The sequence below is a fragment of the Musca vetustissima genome, unplaced genomic scaffold (assembly GCF_032173495.1).
Source record: "Musca vetustissima isolate MV318-11 ecotype Yass unplaced genomic scaffold, APGP_CSIRO_Mvet_v1 utg15158, whole genome shotgun sequence".
Lineage (NCBI taxonomy): Eukaryota > Metazoa > Arthropoda > Insecta > Diptera > Muscidae > Musca > Musca vetustissima.
The window spans coordinates 151,854-171,838 of NW_026887821.1; the positions used below are offsets into that span (position 1 = coordinate 151,854).

General features: G+C 37.8%; 1 protein-coding gene across 1 annotated transcript; it reads right to left on the minus strand.

Moving 5' to 3' along the window:
* Positions 1-2,338: 2,338 nt before the first annotated feature.
* LOC133335549 (uncharacterized) lies at positions 2,339-19,160 on the minus strand. The gene is made up of 22 exons (XM_061543860.1): positions 18,882-19,160; positions 17,265-17,635; positions 17,047-17,194; positions 16,723-16,987; positions 15,436-15,704; positions 14,930-15,366; positions 14,769-14,854; positions 14,548-14,675; positions 14,113-14,390; positions 13,771-14,049; positions 13,342-13,703; positions 10,437-10,690; positions 7,837-8,216; positions 7,427-7,574; positions 7,103-7,364; positions 5,522-5,692; positions 5,347-5,444; positions 4,989-5,278; positions 4,763-4,909; positions 3,096-3,590; positions 2,763-3,041; positions 2,339-2,702 (listed from the first exon to the last, which is right to left on the minus strand). Exons 1-22 carry the CDS (start codon positions 19,158-19,160, stop codon positions 2,339-2,341), a joined length of 5,790 nt encoding a protein of 1,929 aa, XP_061399844.1.
* Between the last annotated feature and the right edge of the window lie 825 nt (positions 19,161-19,985).

Genomic DNA, 19,985 nt, shown 5'->3' on the forward strand with positions numbered 1-19,985 from the left:
TACGGTTGGTGTACAGAGTACCATTTCTGTTCACCTTTTCATCTCGTATGCACTTTTCCAGCAGAATATTAAAAAGGTCTCACTATAAACTGTCACCTTGTCTGAACTCTTGTTCGATATTGAAGGGCTCCCAGAGGTCCTTTCCGACTTTAACTGATGATCTTGTTCCAATTAAAGTTTTTCTGCATAGCCGTATTAATTTTGCAGGAATGCCGAACGCAGGCATGGCCTTAAATGCCTTTGAACGGATGTGTTTTTCCTGGGTGTTTTGCACCTATCTATGTTGGATTTGAATGTGGCTTTATCTCTTATTGGTTCTGGGTTATCTCCATCTTAGAATGTGGCTTTATAGTAGACGAATATGTGGAATATGTCGATGTGTTTTTCCTAGGTATTTTCCAGCATTTGGCGCAGTGTGAAAATCTGGACTATGTTGGATTTGCCAAGTCTGAAGCAATCTATACCGTCATCTCTTATTGGTTCTGGGTTATCTCCATCTTAGCTACTATTTGATACCAGAAGCTTTGCAAAATTCCCCTTTCCCATCCTTAACGCGTTATCTACATCTGCCACCAGATTTCCTTCTTCATGTGCCCGCACCAAAGCCGTCTGTTTGGTGTTTTACTTGTTAGTAAAATTTCTGGACTTCAATTAAACTCCTGCACGTCTCGATTTGCTCATGCTCAGGTTTTTCCTGTTATTTCTTTTTTTTAACGTTTCTACTCCCGGATAGACATAGGGCATAGGAAACCTGTAATAAGTGTTCGGAATATAATATACCAGATAATACTTAGGGGAATCTTGGTTATAATATTAGAATTCTATCATTAGTGGTGATTAGTAAAGCAGTAAAGAGGTCGGAGGTATCTGATGAGGGTCACTGGGTAGTGGCCCCTAAGCCGACTCTGCACAGAGAATTTGAAGATAGCTCCGATGGTATGGAGTCGTCTCCCTCGGAATGGGAGTTTGCGGTACAGGGAAAATAAAAAGAGCTCCAACTGAAGTTAAAAAGACCTCCGTGTTGGGTTATCCAGCGAAGAAGTCGCCGAAGAAGGAATATTTAATGACTAAAAGGTTAGTAAGCGCAGGTGGTAGAGAGAGATTGACATAGAGGGACTCGTCCCGCGATGGATAATGTGGTTCAAAAGGCGGTGGTAACGTGATTGCTGTTGTAAAAGACAAAAAGGTCGCTTCTGCAAAAGAGGTGGTTAGAAAGGTAAAGAACAAAAAGTAACGACGAATTATTTTGCAAAACGAAAAAAAATCATCAAGGTTAATTGATGTTGAGTTAGAGCCCATCCTCCAGGACAAACTTGGTGCCTGAATTGGTGTGCATCATGTCAATGCCGAAATTTCAGGAGATGAATAAGACCGTTTATCTGGCGAATGGTCCTTGGAAGCTAGGTAATAGTGGGACAAAAGTGAATGTGGTTTTGGAATATACAGAGCGGGTGGCAGAGAAGCTGTGCTTGGGAGGAACTTACGTGAATGTTTGGATTCATTATCCGTAGACAAGAGGTAGTACCTGTTTGTTTCAGGTGCCTCGTTTTCGATCACCGGGTGAAGGACTGCAGTATGAGCATTGATGTGTGTAGATAGAATGAGGGTTGGGAAAGGTATTGCTGGCTAGCATCTATTGCCAATTTAGATCGCCGTTGAAGCCTAACTTATGATATATGGTTCAGTACCACTCGTCGAGTTAGATACGAAAAAATCCACTCTGCTATGGTTCTCCAACATCAGGTCATGGGAATCACATCCTTAAATCGGTCGGGACCATAAAATGAAGTGCATGTTAAATTTCTAACTCCGTTTGCAACACTTCGAAAGATTGTATATCTATTCCTTATCAGAATAAAATGCTATGCTGATTTAACCATGTTCAACTGTCTGCTTTGAAATATTGCACTGTCATTGCTATTACTAGCAGGATATTTGGTGTGTATCGGTCCACGTTTTGTTTCAGCTTCATTATAACGGCACCACAAAATTTTTGTAATGTGGCATATTGCGTTTTTGGAGACTGACGTCTGTGCAGAAATTTGGCATTCCAAGTTGTTGGTAAAGAAAACGCATTTCCCCAGAAAATGTTAAATATAAGTCAATATTTGTAAATATATTCAGAGGTTCCGCTTTTTTAGCTATGTTCAAATTCGTAGCCCAATTTTTAACTCAGATATTTTATTCTCTAAGAGTATAAAAAAACTACTAGCAGCCAATATACACTATAATTGTCGCCACACAAATGTTCCCGAATTTAAATAAAGTTTATTAATGTTGCAACATGTCTTTATTTATTTCTTTTATTTATTACATTTTATATATAATTAACAATTTCCTAATGTTCCTTCAACCAATTGGCAACCTCCACCAAATTGCTCTTCAACCAGTTAATATTGTATTTAATCGTTTCCAAGGCCTGCTTACGCGATGTAGTACCAGCGCCAGCTTCGGGATATTTCTTAAAGAACTCCTCCATTTCTTCGTATTTGACTTGATTTGAAAATCCTGCGGTAATTGTGGGAATCATGCGGCCCAAATAACGATCATTCAAACCGAAACGATCGACCAATTTTGGCCAACTCTCGCGGACATAGTCCCAGACCACAGGCTCACCAACAGGATTGGCGGCAATGTTTTGAATGCAGGTTACCCAATCTTGGCTGCGAATGTAATCTTCAGTTTCGGCCAAATCAATGAATCTGAAGAGATTACAAATTATGAATATTTATAATTAATAATGTGTGTGGTTTGCGTTTTACCTTCTCAAAATCCAGGGTTCCCTAATGGCCGATAGACCATACATCAATTTCAATTTTTCGCTGGCATCAGATTCGGCCACAAAGATATCCCACAATTGTTCCCATTGCTGTTGTTTGCCAATTCTCTGCATGCCATAATAGTAGACAATTTCACGTAGATCTGGATCGGGTTTGTTGTTGGGATTTGCCAAGAAGGCGGTGAAACGTGTGGAAGCCTCATTCAAACATTCGGGCAAGCCCAAGGAACAGGCGGCAGTAATGATGCTGACACGTAAATGGCTAAAACCAAAAATAATAATTATTAAGTCACCCCGATTTTGTATCAGTACTCACTTCTTCAAATGATTATCGGTATCCACATTCCATGTTACCTCAGTGTATGCCTTTAACACCAGACTACGAGCATATTTCAAATATTCCATATAGATTTCGGTATGCATCAGGGTCCTTTGCAAATCCTGCAATTTTGTGGCTGCCACAAACCATGGCACATATTCAGATTCCTTTGCCAAATATGTAGTCATATCGAGGGCAATGGTATAGGAAATTTGACTGGCATCAGCCAAGGCGAAAATATCATTTAACAAATGAGCACGGTCAGCAATGGCGAATTTATTGGGTGTAGCTACAAGATCGGCAATAATCTCCTGCCACATTTCCTCTTCATAGTTGACACGATAATAACCGATTTGATGTGCATTGAATTTCAACCATTTAGTTTCGATGGGTACTGCCACCGTAACGGAGGATTCATCATATCCGAACCATTTACGTTTAACCGTTGCATCATTGTCGGTGATATACGTGAGGGGGATGGTCCATTTGTAGCTAAACGAATAAAGAAAATAGGATGGTTATATTAAGGAAATACATTTTTATTATTTGCATATGTAAGATCACAGCGGGAGGCAGTTTATTATTAGCATACCTATAGAGATTTTCTAGCTCTAGTACCCATAATTCCTGAATGATTCAATAGGGAATAAGCCTGCATTTTATTTTCTAAGTTTTATAAATATTGGAATTAGTGAACTAATGGCAATCTTCCGACTGGCGCCCAACATTTCTCACGTAACCATTTTCTTCGTATAGAATAATTCTATTTGTAATGATGTTCCCCATTTTTTCACTTATCGATGGATGGATAATAAAGCCATGATTCGGAAACTCTCTGAAATCTTACCGCCCCGGGCTACTACAAATATTTCTGGCCTGAGTAACAATACACTCATTCAAAGACGAAGTTCATCCAATCCCCTCTGTTGGACCACAGAATATTCATGCCACAGCATTCTCCCATAATTTAACAATCGCCCACAAAAGCTCGTGGCTTCGAACAAATTTTCATAAGTGGATAGTTCGGTTTGAGCTACGTAGTAACTCAGTGAAATTCGAAAACGTAGAAGAGAACACATACATACATTGACACCAACCTGCACCTTTTTCACTGACCTGACTCCTAAAGGTATGACTACTCGCAGGACATCATTGGAAATGTCTTGAAGACCTCCCCTTAAAGAAATACACACAAACTTTTCAGATTCGAGATATATGGATTGGAAATGTCCAAACGATGTGGGGCTATGTCAAAACATAGACCTATATATATATAAAATCCAGCATAGATAAATGCCAGCCTCAACAATCTTGAAATCTCAAACTACACTAATTTTTGTGGAAAAATCGGTTAAAACCACCAAAATACCTCTTTCCGAAAATACCAATTTTTCCAAAAAATTTAAATATTTCATTAATAACAGAACTATTTTCCTAGATCACTTTACTATACCAAAATTTTTGCTCTTTTTTCTCTTTCTCTTTTTTGACAAAAACAAATGTATTCCTCCCAAGAAAAAGCTCCACAACCTCCATTCTGACAAGAAACCAATATTAAAAGTTTTAGGAATTACATTCATAAAATGCAGAAAATTGTACATTGGCAACACTTTCTGAACACTATTTATATTTATATTTTTTTGTATCATCATTCCAATACTTACTTGAATTCTGAATCATCATATTCATCCTCGTAATCTTCGATGTTGGCAAAATAACGTTTTTGGGTCACTTCAAAAGTTGTTGGAGAGACACGCTTAACATTGATGACTGGCAGGCCCATTTGTTCGGTCCAAGTGCGCATCATTAATCTGGAAAATAAAAACAAAAATTCAATAGAAATTCCCTTCGAATCTAAATATATATATTTTTTAATATCAAGTAACATACTGCACATCAAAACCAGGATCGGTATTTGCCACCTCGGCAATAAAATAATCCGTTACTGCATTTTGGTATTTATATTTAGTCAAATACGAGGTAACGGCCTGTTCGAATTTCTCAACACCGACAATGTCCTCCAACATACGGATAACCGAAGCACCCTTTTCATAACTAATGGTATCGAAAATCTCCGTAATTTGATCGGGAGTTTCTACTTTTTGAATAATGGGATGAGAGGCGACATTTGAATCGAAGGTCATAACCTTATGTAAAGCGTGTATTATAAATTGATCTTCCTACAAGGTAATGAAAACAAATTAGAATTTAAGTGAATTCAAATGTTGTAATAGATTTCCAAATTTACCATTCCCCAATCAGTGTAGACCTGATCGATGGCCTTGTATTGCATGAAACGGGCAAAACCTTCATTTAGCCACAAATCATTCCACCAGTCCATTGTCACTGTAAGACAAATATATGTTTACATTATAACGGGAACCTTGTGGATTATTAAGGATATGTCATCTTTTGCAACTCACCCAAATTGCCAAACCACATATGAGCCAATTCATGAGCAACCACGGTAGCGATACGTTGCTTATTCCATGTCGAACTGTAGCTACGATCATATAACAATGCCGTTTCACGATAGGTTAACAAACCCCAATGTTCCATGGCGTTGGAGGCAAAATCGGGAATGGCAGCCATGTCTGAAAAAATTAAAAGAAGTTCGGGGTCAAAATCCAATCGAGTCCATTTTTGAATTTTATCTTTTTTATAGAAATATTCCAAGGTTCTCCATAAGGCGGAGTGTATATTAAATTTATCATTCCCTTAGAAACACCTCGAAATATACGTCCACGACTCTAATGACCGGACATGACTATAAATTACAAATAACATGTCCGGCTGCCTGTAGAAATTACGATTGAGGTCACAGTAATAGCTTCATGTTTGACATAGCCTCCAGACAATACTCTCGAGCCATTTTGTTACTCCAATGCGAGGTGGCTGTAATTTGGAATTTCAGATTCTTGGAGGATGAAAAGCAACTGTACAAAAACATTCCGATGTAGGTCCATTTAGCATAACAGGTTAAGCACTGAATTGACTGCAATTTGGCGTTACGGTTTCTAGCAGTGAAAAAATTCCTATGCACAAAGTTATCAAGATAAGTCCCCCTTTTTACGACAACATTTTCAGAGTTCTTTAGCTTCGTTTTACAACCAAGAAGTGACTTTAACTTGGAATTTCAGATTCTTGGAAGGCATATTTTGACATAGTCTCCAAACAAAGGGCAAGTCCCTTTTTCCGTAATTAGAAAGTGTTAGCCTATTTTCCCACAGAAAGGGCTGTAATGTGGCATTCCGGATTCTTGAATGGGAAGGACATTAATGCAGAACATTTTTACTATAGGGCTATCATTTTACTAAGTCTCCTCATAAAGGGGCTGAACCTTTTTTCAGTCTTTTGAAGGTTTTCGTCGCATTTTCCACGGAAGAGGTTGTATTCCGGGTTCTTTGAGGGCTGAAACATCCTTGCAGGAAATTGTCAATATAAGTCACCGATCTGGCTCTATATAACTGCACCGGCATCCCGCTGTATTTTAAAGCTGTTAACCGAAGTAAAAATCCATAACATAGCCCACCTACAAGGAGGTATTGAAATGGACCAATTTTAGTATTTTTATGCTGCTACAATATTCCGGGTTCCTTATAGGTCAATAACATCTTCACCGAAAATTTGTATTTATATGCTCCTAGATGTATTTTCAACACGAAGTGGTTATAATTTTATATTACGGTTCATCATCCTGTCCGCTTTTAATTATTTTGTAGATCGAATAAGAACTTCTTAAACTGTAAGTTTTATGTTCGCAATCTGGTACTTCGTTTCCGTTTAGCATGTTAATATTCCTGTTTTTACATTACATGTAAAGGTCTCGACCTATTTTAGGTATTTCGAAGGTTTATATAGTTCGAACCGTCCAAACTTAACTTCGTTTTTATTAGTTTGTTATCTAGATAAACACACTCGTAGATCCATTTGAACCATGTCGATTTTTATAACATTTGTAATTTTGGAATAAAATATATCCTTTGAATTATTTTATAACTTACCTAATTTTGGCAAAGGATATTCCACTTGATAGTACTTGATGAAAAATTCTGTAACAGCGGCTGCGGTATCGGCAGCAAATGTCGTCTTATCCAGCTGATGTTTGGTGGCAAAAATTCGAATCTCAAAATCGTCACCTAGTTCAGCTTTAACGGGACGGGTGGTGTGAGCAAAATCGGAGACCAAGAAGCATGCCAAATAGGTACTCATCTCAACACTTTTGGCAAAATGTACTTCGGTGACATCATCCAAGAATGTAGAACTCTAAAATTGGAGATTTCGATTAAAACGGGCTCCACAAAATTACTGGTAGTTTACAAATTTACCTCTTCGTTCATGTTTGACAGGGCATGGTAACCATCACCGGTTGGTCGAACCAAAGTAATTGTAAATGTTGCCTTCATATTGGGTTCATCGAAACAGGGGAAAGCCTGGCGGGCATAAGTGGGTTCGAATTTCGATGTGGCAATCGTTCTGTTAAAATTAATACAGTATAAAATATAATAAATTCAAATTTACTATATTATCAGATTAAAAAAAAACTAAATTTTTGTTTTTTACATTTTTGGGCGCATTATAAGGTGGTGGATTTTAAGTATCTATTTTTAATATGTCCGATAAAACATCAACCATAATTTCGTTCCTAAGGTTATCTCTCCCCCAAAATTTAAATTAAATTCCTTAATTTTTTTTTCATTATCACATATTTTAAAAATAATTATTTTCTGTTATTTACCTTATTTCGTTATCGGGTGTGGTATATTTACTGCTGTACAAGCCAACAATTTTACCAAACATTACACCTTCGAATTCAATACCCAATGATATTTTACCACCAGCAATCAACTTTTCACTCATATTGATTATCAAAAATTCTCGAACAGTATCCAATTCATAATCGACCACACTAATGCTGCTGGACCAAGCACCATTTGAGCCTTGTATATAAATTCGTATAATATTCAATTTATGCGAATGCATAATAATTTGTTGGGTATCCTCCAGGACATCAATGGAAATGACAACTTTACCAGTAAAGTCACCACCTTCCAATTTAGGATTTAAATATAGATCATAATGGGTGGGTTTCAGGGCGGAGGGTAAACGGTAGTTGATCTGTAAGAAAATATAAAAATAAAGTATTATTTTAATAGAAATATTTATTATACGAAAATGCAGGCCATAATTTAAAACAGACCTTGGTTAATATCTTGTTGTGAAAATTAAGAAAAACCGGTACCGACAGCCTTATGGCAAAAGAGGGTATATACACTTTGATAGAGTAAAAATATGCCTCATCGAAATATTGGCTTTTGGATCCCATGTTTCTATGGACCAAATCCGTTTCAGAAAATTTTGTAGTCGATTTATCTTACGTAGATTGTGTTCGAAAATATAAACATTCCTACTGTACCTCCCACACAAAATGTTCAAAATTTGGTTGATAATTAATTTCATAATATCAAGCGAACCGCCAAAGTTTAATTATAATATTTGAATATTCATTTCGTGAAGAAACTCCCGAAAAAAGTGGTAGTTAGCACCACCAGATTCAACCATCTCAATATACACAATGCCATTTCTCCTGATCAAGCATAGAGAATTCATATTGATCATGTTGTGATAGAAGTTTTTTATATGTTCCATCGATTCGAGAAGCAAATATCGATTCGGTCCATTCGCACTCGTCTTAATGTAGCAGCAAAAGTGCGATATGACACAACACGGAAGCTCGATGTCGAAAAGTTGCAAACAAAACATGTAGCAGAAGCTTACTCCGCTCAACTTACACACCTGCTTGACGAAAGCACTACTTGTCCCGATAGAAATATAGAAGCACAATGGCAAAGAATTGCCCACTCCCTACAAACTGCAGCAAAAGCAACAATTGGGTACCAAAGACCACCATTGAGAATTGGAGTAAAACACCAAGCCGGCGTTTTGGTGCAGGCACATCCTCCCTTAGGGATGAAGAAGGAAACCTGGTGAAATATGCAGACAGCGTTTTGAGGATCTGGAAGGGGCATTTTGCAAAACTTCTGGTATGAAATAGTAACGAAGAATAATATACTACAGAACCAATTTGAGATGACGGTATACCACCTAACCAATATGAGGTCAGAATAGCAATTAATCGGCTGACCAGACGAACTATTCAAAAAGGGTGGTCAGACGCTGATCAGGAGCATGCATCAAGTGATTTGTACAATTTGGCTAGAGTAATGCATGCCCAATGATTGGAACATCAGCAGACTGCGTCCCGTGCACAAAAACTGAGACAAGACGATATGTGCCAACTGTAGCGGAATTAGTCTCCTTCCCATCGAATACGAAGTGTTAGCCAGTGTGCTGTTTGAACGACTGAAGCCAATGCTCAATGACATTATTGGACCATACCAATGCGGCTTCAGGCCTGGCAAATCCACCATTGACCAGATGTTCAATCTGCGCCAAATCCTGGAAAAACACATCGACACATTGCACCTATTCGTCAACTATAAAGCCGCATTCGACAGACCAATCCGCCCAGAGGCTTTTACAGTCATGTCTGCGATCGGCATTCCTGATTAATTAATACGGCTATTTTGTATAGCTTTAACAGACTCAAGGTCAGCAGTTAAATCCGGAAGGGACCTCTCACACCCCTTCAATACCGAACGAGGATTCAGACAAGGTGACAATTTGTCGTGTGACCTTTTTAATATTCTGCTGGATGAGGTCATACGAGATGCAAATGTGAACAGAAATGACACTCTTTACACCTAACCGCACATGTTACCAGCCCTACGCCTGTTGTATGAATCTGAAGCATTGTTACTTGTACAAGCAAAAGAGGCAGCTGTTGGAGTGTTTGATAGAAAATTTCACCGAAAAATCTATGGGCCGATCTGTAGCGACGGTGAATATCGCCGTCGAATGAAACATGAGCTATACCATCTATTCTCGGACATCGACATAGTCAGACGTATCGAGCTGCAACGACTACTTGTGTACAGATCAAGTCCTTCGAAATACAAAATTAATTATTTTAATTTTTATCTTTATTAAAATATGCATACATTTTCGGTGACAAGATTTGTTCGACCTATATATCCATTTTTTATATAAATATTCAGTTATTCTAAGAAGTTCGAATATTTGTTGTTGGAAGACCTCATTAAATTGTAATGCTTATCAGTGTTGAATTTTAGCCCATAACAAATATATGACTCAATGACATTTTATTCAATATACCATTTGCGATAGTATCGCATCATATATTTTTCTAATTTAAATCACTATATAATCCTTTTCGATTATTCTCGTGTTATATAATTTGTTTTCTTCCCGACTCACCTCATTTTCATCATCGGCCAAGGAGCGGGCACTTCGTGGCTTTGCCTCACCCTCTAACAACGATTCCATATAATCCAATTTTTCGCGGGCATCCTTTACATTGGCATTCAGGCGGGCATGTTGAAAACCCAAAACAACAGTGGACACTGAGAAGACAGTTACCGCCCACAACAGCAACCAACGAACACTTTTATTGCTTCCGAGCATTTTCGTAAAACTACTACCGACCGGTCCGTTCAACAGACCATTTCGAACTGAAGGTGGTTCACATAAAACCAAATAATAGATTGCATCTAATCTCGAAGCTATACCAAATCGTAATCGATTTATTAGCCACAAATGTGTGATTTCATTCATACGATGTGATATAAAATGTGGAATTGATTGTCGGCGATTAAATGGTGGTGATTGTGATAATTGTACACTGGGAAAATTTGGAAGTGTGTGTGTGTATTGGAATTTTTTCAAGAAATTGCGCTAGTTGGAGTACTTACCACCTTAAATTTACATTTTTGTCCATTTGAATAAGAAACTATCCTCAATAAAGTTGTTTAATGAGGCATACATAATCAAATATTCAATATACGGTAATAATGACTTTTCATATGACTAACAAATCATTCGCGCGAATCTTATCACTCAAATCAATAGTGCATATCTGGGCCAAACAAACTCCCATTATTTATGTTCAACATATCGTTTAATTGATATGCCGAATAGAATGTCATTTGAATTGAACAAATTGACTATGTCATTTAAATGATATCTAATCGATTATTAGCTAACACAAATTATATTTGTAAAAAAAATAAATAATGGGCGTGTGTGAGAAATTCAGAACTCTTTCTGCTACACTCATAAAGAACAATTTGAAAAAAGATAAGATGGTGTCAAATAATAATACAAAATGTTCGTAGACCGATTATAGAGAAGCTAAAGCCTTGGTATATCATGAATATTCCGGCGATAACAACCTCGTCATTCTAAGGCTGCCGAGTTGACTAGTTTTGTTATTGTCGGATTCTGACTACATAAAAAATATATTCTATAATTGAAAACAAAGTTAAGTTCAATCGGTTCGAATTTGTAGACCTTCCATTATATGTTGGATATACCTAAAATCGGTCGTTCCGAAAAACCAAATTTCATAAATTGTTGTGTGACGCCATCCACAGATATTTCCACAGAAAATCGAAAAACGAACAAGAGAAGATTAATCCCATTGTTTGGAAATTTGTGAATAGGGCTCTCAATTACCCATTCATTCTAAAATATAGAATACATCAGAACCTGAACATAAATGTTAACATACATGGTACAGTATCCGGAAAATTTAGTGTTAGTACTTGCCATTTGGCCTACCCCACAGTGGCTGATCTACAGGTGGAATAACGCCCACCAGCGCACCACCACCGTAGTGCTGTACCATTTGGAGAGCAAGTCTGGCCGGTCCAGAACAAACGTAGCGTCATGAATAAATTCGTATGTCACTCTGACTGTCCATCCACCTAGTTCTCCACATATCAATTACACACTCCCGAAAAATATTGCTCTACCGCATACTATCCCCATTCACCAAATCAGAAGGTCTGAGCCAATCATCCAACTGCAAGCCACTCTTAAGCGTGTTCTTTAAAGCCTTACATCCCACCTCAATATTAAGCGGCACCGCGACAAGCAGCACTTGTCTCTATTAAAACCCTACGACCGCTGCCAGGATCTCCTTCAGCCGACCACTACAGAGGATCCATCATGAGGTTCCATATACATGGATCACAAATGGAACCCTGTGAGCAACTTCGCTGCACATCCATCCAGACTGAAGCACTGGCTCCCACAACACAAGCCTTCCTACCTCGGAAATAACTCGCCCAAGGAACATCAGTTATACCCTATATTATAATAATATTTAGACTCGCATTCATTGAACATCAGTTATACCCTATATTAAAATAATATTTAGACGGACGGTTCCGACCCTGTGATACCCTACACAATTATCATTTGACTTTTATGTTTTCCAGAACGAAATTCAAAATCCAAGCTATTTCTTATCCCATATTTTTATTGACACATCTTTCCCAATTAGTTCTTGTTGATAAGACTGCCATCTATCGCTGCCTAGAAACAACGTCATCTTGAATTTTGTGTAGAGGTTGATGTCTTTATTTATTTAGTGTTGCATTTTCCTCTTCGTGACGCGAAGTTATCAGGAGTTTATCTGTTGGAGGGGTGTGAGACATTCTTTACAAATGTTCGAAAAAATATTTAATATTGTTTCCCCAAACGGCTGGGACTCCAAATCGGCAACCAATGGTCTATATTAATTATATTAAAAAAATGTTGTCGTATTATGATGATAGAACACAAAATTTCCTACGGAAGTGGCAGTACTTCGGCAATTCGGGTTCGCAGACGCTTAACGATGCAGACAGAAAATTGATCAACATTAAGTTTTTGGTACTGTTGTTACTCTATCGGTGCTCTATGAATTCCGGGATAGAATAACTCGCGGATCTCGCTCGTTTACTAATCCAGCTATCTTTACTGAGGAGTTAAGTCATTATTTGGGTATTCGATTCGCATCTATACGGAAATACCTTTCTGCTACCCGAACATCAGAAGGATTGGGACATTTTATCATGCAGCGACTGGTGAAATCTCTGTTCAATATTCATGAAATTTTACCACGAATTTCCAAAAATTCCAATACCTTAGCTGCAGTCTATCACCCACTTTAACGCATTTTTATTCTTAATTGCCGGAAGTTAAAAAATCAACATTGTTTTAAAAATAAATATCAAAATTTTATTAATTCAAGTCGATGCAACGACTATCTAATTCGTGTGTTTTACATTTAATTATTTTAAAACTATTTCCAATAAAACAATAACACCCCACACTTATTGTTTCAACAACCAGTTGCGAACCAATTCCAAATTGTTCTCCAACCAAGCAATATTATTTTTAACCGTTTCCAAGGCACGGACACGGGCAGCTGTGCCGGCACCAGCTTCAGGATATTTGGCAAAGAAGTATTGCATTTCTTCGTATTTGGTTTGGGTGCTGAAACGCGATGTGATCGAGGGGATCATATTGCCCATGTAACGTTCATTCAAACCGAAACGATCGACCAATTTTGGCCAGTTTTCACGAACATATTCCCAGACAATGGGTTCACCGATGGGATTGGCTGCAATGTTTTGTAGGCAGGTGAAGTAATCTTGACCGCGAACATATTGATCGTTCCAGGCCAATTGGACGTAGCTGAAAATAAAATAAGTTCCGTAATTAATTATTTGAAATATTTTTTTAAGGTAATTTTTCATCTTACCGGCTCAAAATCCATGGTTCCTGCACAGCAGATAGACCATACATCAATTTGGACTTTTCGCTGGCATCAGCTTCCGATACAAACAATTCCCACATTTTATTCCAGCTTTCCTCATTGCCAGAATTCAACATGCCATAGTAGTAGATAGTTTCACGTACATCGGGATGTGGGCGAACACTGGGATCGGCCAACCATTTATCGAATTCAACGGAAGCTTGATTCAGACAGGCAGGCAAGCCCAAGGAACAGGCAGCATTCAAAATGGTGACACGCAAACGACTAAAATGTAATACGAATATTATAAAGAACTAATGAAAATTTTTATTCCTAATTCGAACCTACTTTTGCAAATGATCTTGACCCACGGTCCAACCAACTTGTTCGTAGATGGGGGCGATTAAATCACGAGCATAGGCAATGTAGTCTACATAGGCATCGGTGTACATAAGTGAACGTTTGAGAGATGTCAACTTGGATGAAGCTACACTCCAGGGTACATATTGATCTTCTTTGCCCAAATATTTGGTCATATCCAAGGCCAAATCGTAAGCCAATTGTGTGGAATCGGCCAATGAGAAGGCGTCATTCAAAAGGGAAGCACGATCACCGACAGAGAAGATCTAAAATGAAGTAGACATGCATATATTTGAAAATATTTTTAAAGTGAACCCAAACGAATAATAATTCGGAACCAAAAATATACTTCTAATAACCCGTCTAAACTCCTCTTCTTTCAATTCATTTTCAAAATTTAAATTTCTAAAAACAAAAACTTACATTTGGATTCTGCACCAATTTATTGGCCAAATTTTCCCACATACTAATGGGGTAATTAACGCGATAATAGCCAACCTGGTCGTAGTTGAATTTAATCCATTCCACGGGACTGGCCACATTGATGATGACTGTAACGACAAAAATGACAAGAGATTAATATCAACGATAAGAAGTTCCGCAGCTACAAAAACAAAACATGACATGATTATCAAAAGACTTACCGGCATTTTGGTCATGGTAAAACCATTCACGTTGGATCTCAGAACTTGCACTGGTCTTGTAGGTAATTGGTATGGACCATTTGTAGCTTTAAAATACAAGAACGAAAACAAAAAACCATTAAAATCCCCATTCCACATGAATACAAATATTCAATACATACCCAAATGGTGAATCATTATATTCACCCTTATAATCATCAGGATTGGAGAAGAAACGTTTCTGGGTCAACTTGTATTGGGTGGCAGTAACCTGTTCAACTTCCACCACAGGGAAACCCATTTGTTCGGTCCAGGTGCGCATAATAGCCTTAACATCAATGCCCAAATTCAATTGATTCAGAACAGTGAAGAAATCATCGGTAACGGCATTTTTATATTTGAATTCATTCAAATAATTGGTGACACCATGTTCGAAATTTTCCGAACCCATAAAGTCTTCCAACATACGAATAATCGATGAACCCTTCGAATAGGTAATGGTATCGAAAATTTCAGTAATTTGGTCGGGATTTTCAACAGTTTGAATGATGGGGTGAGAACCCAAGGTGGCATCCAAGCTGAGAACTCCGTGCAGGGTACCAATGATGAATTGATCGCTCTAAATGAGGACGGGAGAAATGGTATATTAATATTAGATTAGAAACCATGGGGTTTGTTTTTCGCATACCAATTTCCATTCGGGGAACACTGCCTCAACACCCTTATTCTCAATGTAGCTGGCGAAACCTTCATTTAGCCACAAATCATTCCACCACGCCATGGTTACCAAGTTACCGAACCACATGTGAGCAAATTCATGGGCAATTACACTGGCAATACGTTGCTTATTGGCAGTGGAGCTAACTTTTTCGTCATAGAGCAAAGAAGTTTCACGATAGGTAACCAAACCCCAATGTTCCATAGCTCCGGAAACGAAATCAGGAATGGCAGCCATGTCTGCAATACAACAGAGAAAATTGGAATGAATTATATTAGTCACACCTATAAATAATATCCAAAGAATATCGAAAATGTCCCCGCTGTGTATCCACAATTTATAACCAGGTTGTCGTCCGCCAGATGTTTTCTCCAATACGAAAAATGACCACTAAGGAAATCTAATGTTCAACAGATGACTTCATCTATAGTAGAGCCAACTAAGGCATTATAGATGGCCTTCAATAATAGACCAGATAACCCTAGTCATCGACTCATCTAAGAAGGAATATATGGCCTCAATGGTCATCTATCGCAGTAGAATTAATGACCTTAGTGGTCATCTAACGGATAGTAGATACCAATAATGTAGATAACCTCAGCCGTCATCTACAGTTGAGTGCATAACCTCAGAACTAAGTGATCATTTATAGCGGTGTATATGAACTTCGTGATCATCTATGGTACAATAGATGACCTAAGTGGTCATCTAAGGTACAGTAGATGGTCTTGGTGGTCATATACGGTACAGTATATCACCTCCTTGGTCATAGTTTTCATTTACGGTACAGTAGAAAGGCTCATTGGGAATCTACATTTTTGTAGATTCCATCAGAGGGCCCATTGGGCATCTAAATTTGAGTAGATTACATCAGAGGCAATCTGTGGTAGAGTAGATACACTCACACAGTAAATGGTCTTGGTGGTCATATAAGGTACAGTACATGTCCTTCTTGGACGTCTACGGTACAGTAGATAGGCTCGATATTGTAGATGGCCTAAGTTATCATATTCGGTACAGTACGTGTCCTCATCCGCCCATCATCCGTATACTATTAGAGCTCCGTGTTTATTTACAGTAGAGTACATACATACTGTAGAGTAGGAGACTTGGATATCTCTCAGTGGTGATATATAGGGGAGTAAATGACCTCAACATTCATTTACTGTAGAGCACTACCTCTGTAGATATATTACTGCGATCGAAGCTTAATTGTTTTTTTGTTATATTATATATCGTGTAATAATCCTCACTTACCCAACTTAGGCAATGGATATGGTATTTGGAAATATTGGACATAGTATTCGATGACACCCTTGCCAACCTCGACGGCAAAATCGACTTTATCAATTTGTTCGGGCGTGGCATAGACACTCATTTGGAATGGTTCACCAATGCCCTTGGTATCGACGGTGACACCCTTGCTTAGGAAATCCGAGATAATGAAACAGGACAAGTATGTGCTCATGGGTACACTTTGTCTGAAGTAGACTTCGGTGTGGGTATCTTGGTTAACTTCTTTCTGCAAAAATAAAATATATATACAAACACTTTTTAATGAACCTCATCTCCCGAGCTTACCAAAATATCCATATTGGAGAGGGCATGATAACCACCATCATTGGGATAGACCAAAACAATGTCAAAGGTAGCCTTCATACCGGGCTCATCAAAACAGGGGAATGCCTGACGGGCATATGTGGGTTCAAACTTCGAGGTGGCAATCCATCTGAAAAAACCGATCCATCATATTACTATTTTTAATTTCAGGTTAACTCTTCCGCATCTCGTGTACTTACTTCTTTGTGTTATCAGCCTTGGTGTACGATGAAGAATACAGACCAATAATTTTAGCATCCATATTACCTTCGAAAATAATACCCAAATAGAAGGTGCGTGGTGCCACAATATCCTCAGCCATTTCGATAACCAAAAATTCACGCACTGTATCCAAATAAAAGTTCTTCACATAATTGGTACTGCTACCAATACTTTTCACATACACATTATTGATGGTCATATACAGTGAGTGCAAAATAATGGTATTTGTTGTCTCCAGACAATTAACGGAAATTTCTACTTGACCTGAGAAATTACCGGTATTAACATCAGGATGCAAATACAGATCATAGTTTATTGGTATCAAATTTCCGGGCAAACGATAGTTTATCTGAAAAGGAAATAAAATGTAGACTTGATGTTGGTCCTTCAATAAATATTCGTAATACGACAGAGACTTATCGACAGAAAAGGAGAGAGGATGCGGCCTGGGGTGCGGTCTGAGGAAGCAATTTAGCAACAAGATCACTACTCGCAGGACCAAACTCACACTCTACAAGACACTTATACCAACCATGCTGGTGTATGAATCTGAAGCATGCGAACTTGCGCATGCAGATATGACAGCTTGTAGTGTTTGAGAGAAAAGTTCTCCGAAAGATCTATGAGACGATCTGCGTCGACGGTGAATATCGCTCTCGTATGAACCATTAGGTGCATATATACTCGACGTAGTCAGAAGTATCGAGCAGCGGCGGCTACGGTTGCTAGGCCATGTTGTGCGAATGGATGAGGATTCCCCAGCTCAAAAAGGCATATAAATGCTGGCCAACTGGTCATGCAGAAGCGGAAGGCCAAGAATTCGATGAAAAGATCAAGTGGTAGATAACAGGTCATTCAGGTAAGCCACTATATAACGTTACCTTCCGAATTTCAGTATTTTGAGGATTTTGGGAACGTTTGTCAAGCGAATAGACTGTAATTCGGCATTTCGAATTCTCGTTGGGTAGCTAATCTTCTTCTTATCAGTTAACTAATCTTCTTCCTAAACACTATCAATATTGATCCACTATTTAAATTTGCCCCCGAATTTCAGTATCTTGGGAAGTTTAGGCACGTTTTTCAATCTCCCTACCAAAATTTATCAATATATGTACCCGTGTTACAGTAGCTCCACTATTCGGTAATTTGCGAATTACTGACAACTTCTCAAACCTTCACACGTATTTTTCGGTATATTTAAGATCCTAGCCGAACCCGTATAAATATAAATTTTAGGTATGTCTACATCATGGTGTATGGTAAAAAATTTCGATCCGCCTATATTATATGGATTATTACCCCTTTCACAAGTCGGTCTTTGAAATCGAATAACATATTAACTTTTTACCGCACGCAACAAATTCAAAGTATATGATCGATAATAAATTATTGTGAAAATGAAAAAAAGAACGCCTTATTGTTTATACCGAATTACGCTGATAAGAGATCAATAACGCTATTGCGCTTGTTATCAGTTAAATGTCCCCTGACTGGCTATCTAAATCTAGAATTTTATTTATTCAATATTCTACAATTTAGCAATAGAATCAGGCTGGATAATACTTTCAGTTTTTATTTCACATTGAAAAACTTACCGGTTGTGGAGCTGGAGTCGTTGTGGGCTCTGGTGTGGGGCTGGTAGTGGGCAAAGGATTTGTGGGTGGTGGTGATTGTGTTGTTGTGGTGGTGGTCGTTGTTGTCGTAGTTGTAGTGGTGGTCTTAAGGGCCTCCTCCAACATTTGCAATTTCTCCTTGGCCTCATCCAAATCATTTTTCAAATTTGTTTTTTGCACAGCCAAAACAATTGTCGAAACGGTGAAAGCTGTCAGGGCCAAGCCCAAGCCAATTGACACTAACTTTGCAGTTATTATCATTTTGTGGTGTTTCTGTAAAGGATCCACATTCACTCCAAATTCCCAAATTTTTTATTTGTCAAACTTACCGGTAGGATTGTGAACCGTCTACCACAATATACCAAAAGCAACTAACTTATGTTCGGGAATAAAATAATCGCCAACATTACCACCATAATTCAAATTCAGATGTTATACCTCTTCTTCTCTATCAGAATCGCGTTGGATTGCAATAAAATATTATCTCAACACAATTCTTGATAATCTTATCGCAGCGCCAAACGAACGTCGAACTGCCATTGATATATAATCGACGTCCGGATTATTATTAAGGCCAATATCAGCAGATAAAAATGAAGTCTATAAGTGAATTACAATCACTGATCAAATATAGACTAGTTCAATTCGGTAATATACTCGTAGTTAATTCATAAATATCGACAAGATAGATTAGAGTCCAACTATTTAGTGGTTGTAATTTTATTTTGAATAATAAATATGTGATTATTGGCATACAAAATAATATTACTTTCATTTCATTTTGTTAACTAAGTGAAAAAGTGTGTGTAAGGTTTTTATAGAATAGTGTATTTAAATTTAAAATCGATGGGATTAATACTTTCTGAGTAACTTTTTTAGAATAGACAGAAAAAAATAATTCATATATTATATGCATATGCAATGTCCGGATTTCCGCATTTTATGAATGGAATACGTAAAACTTTAAATACTGATATCTTGACAGAGAGAGAGAGGTAAACATATGTTCGGATGGTGATGGCATTTCTATGGCACTAAACTGTCTGAAGTTTTGATTTTCCTATTATACTTTTACCTTTTTTTGTC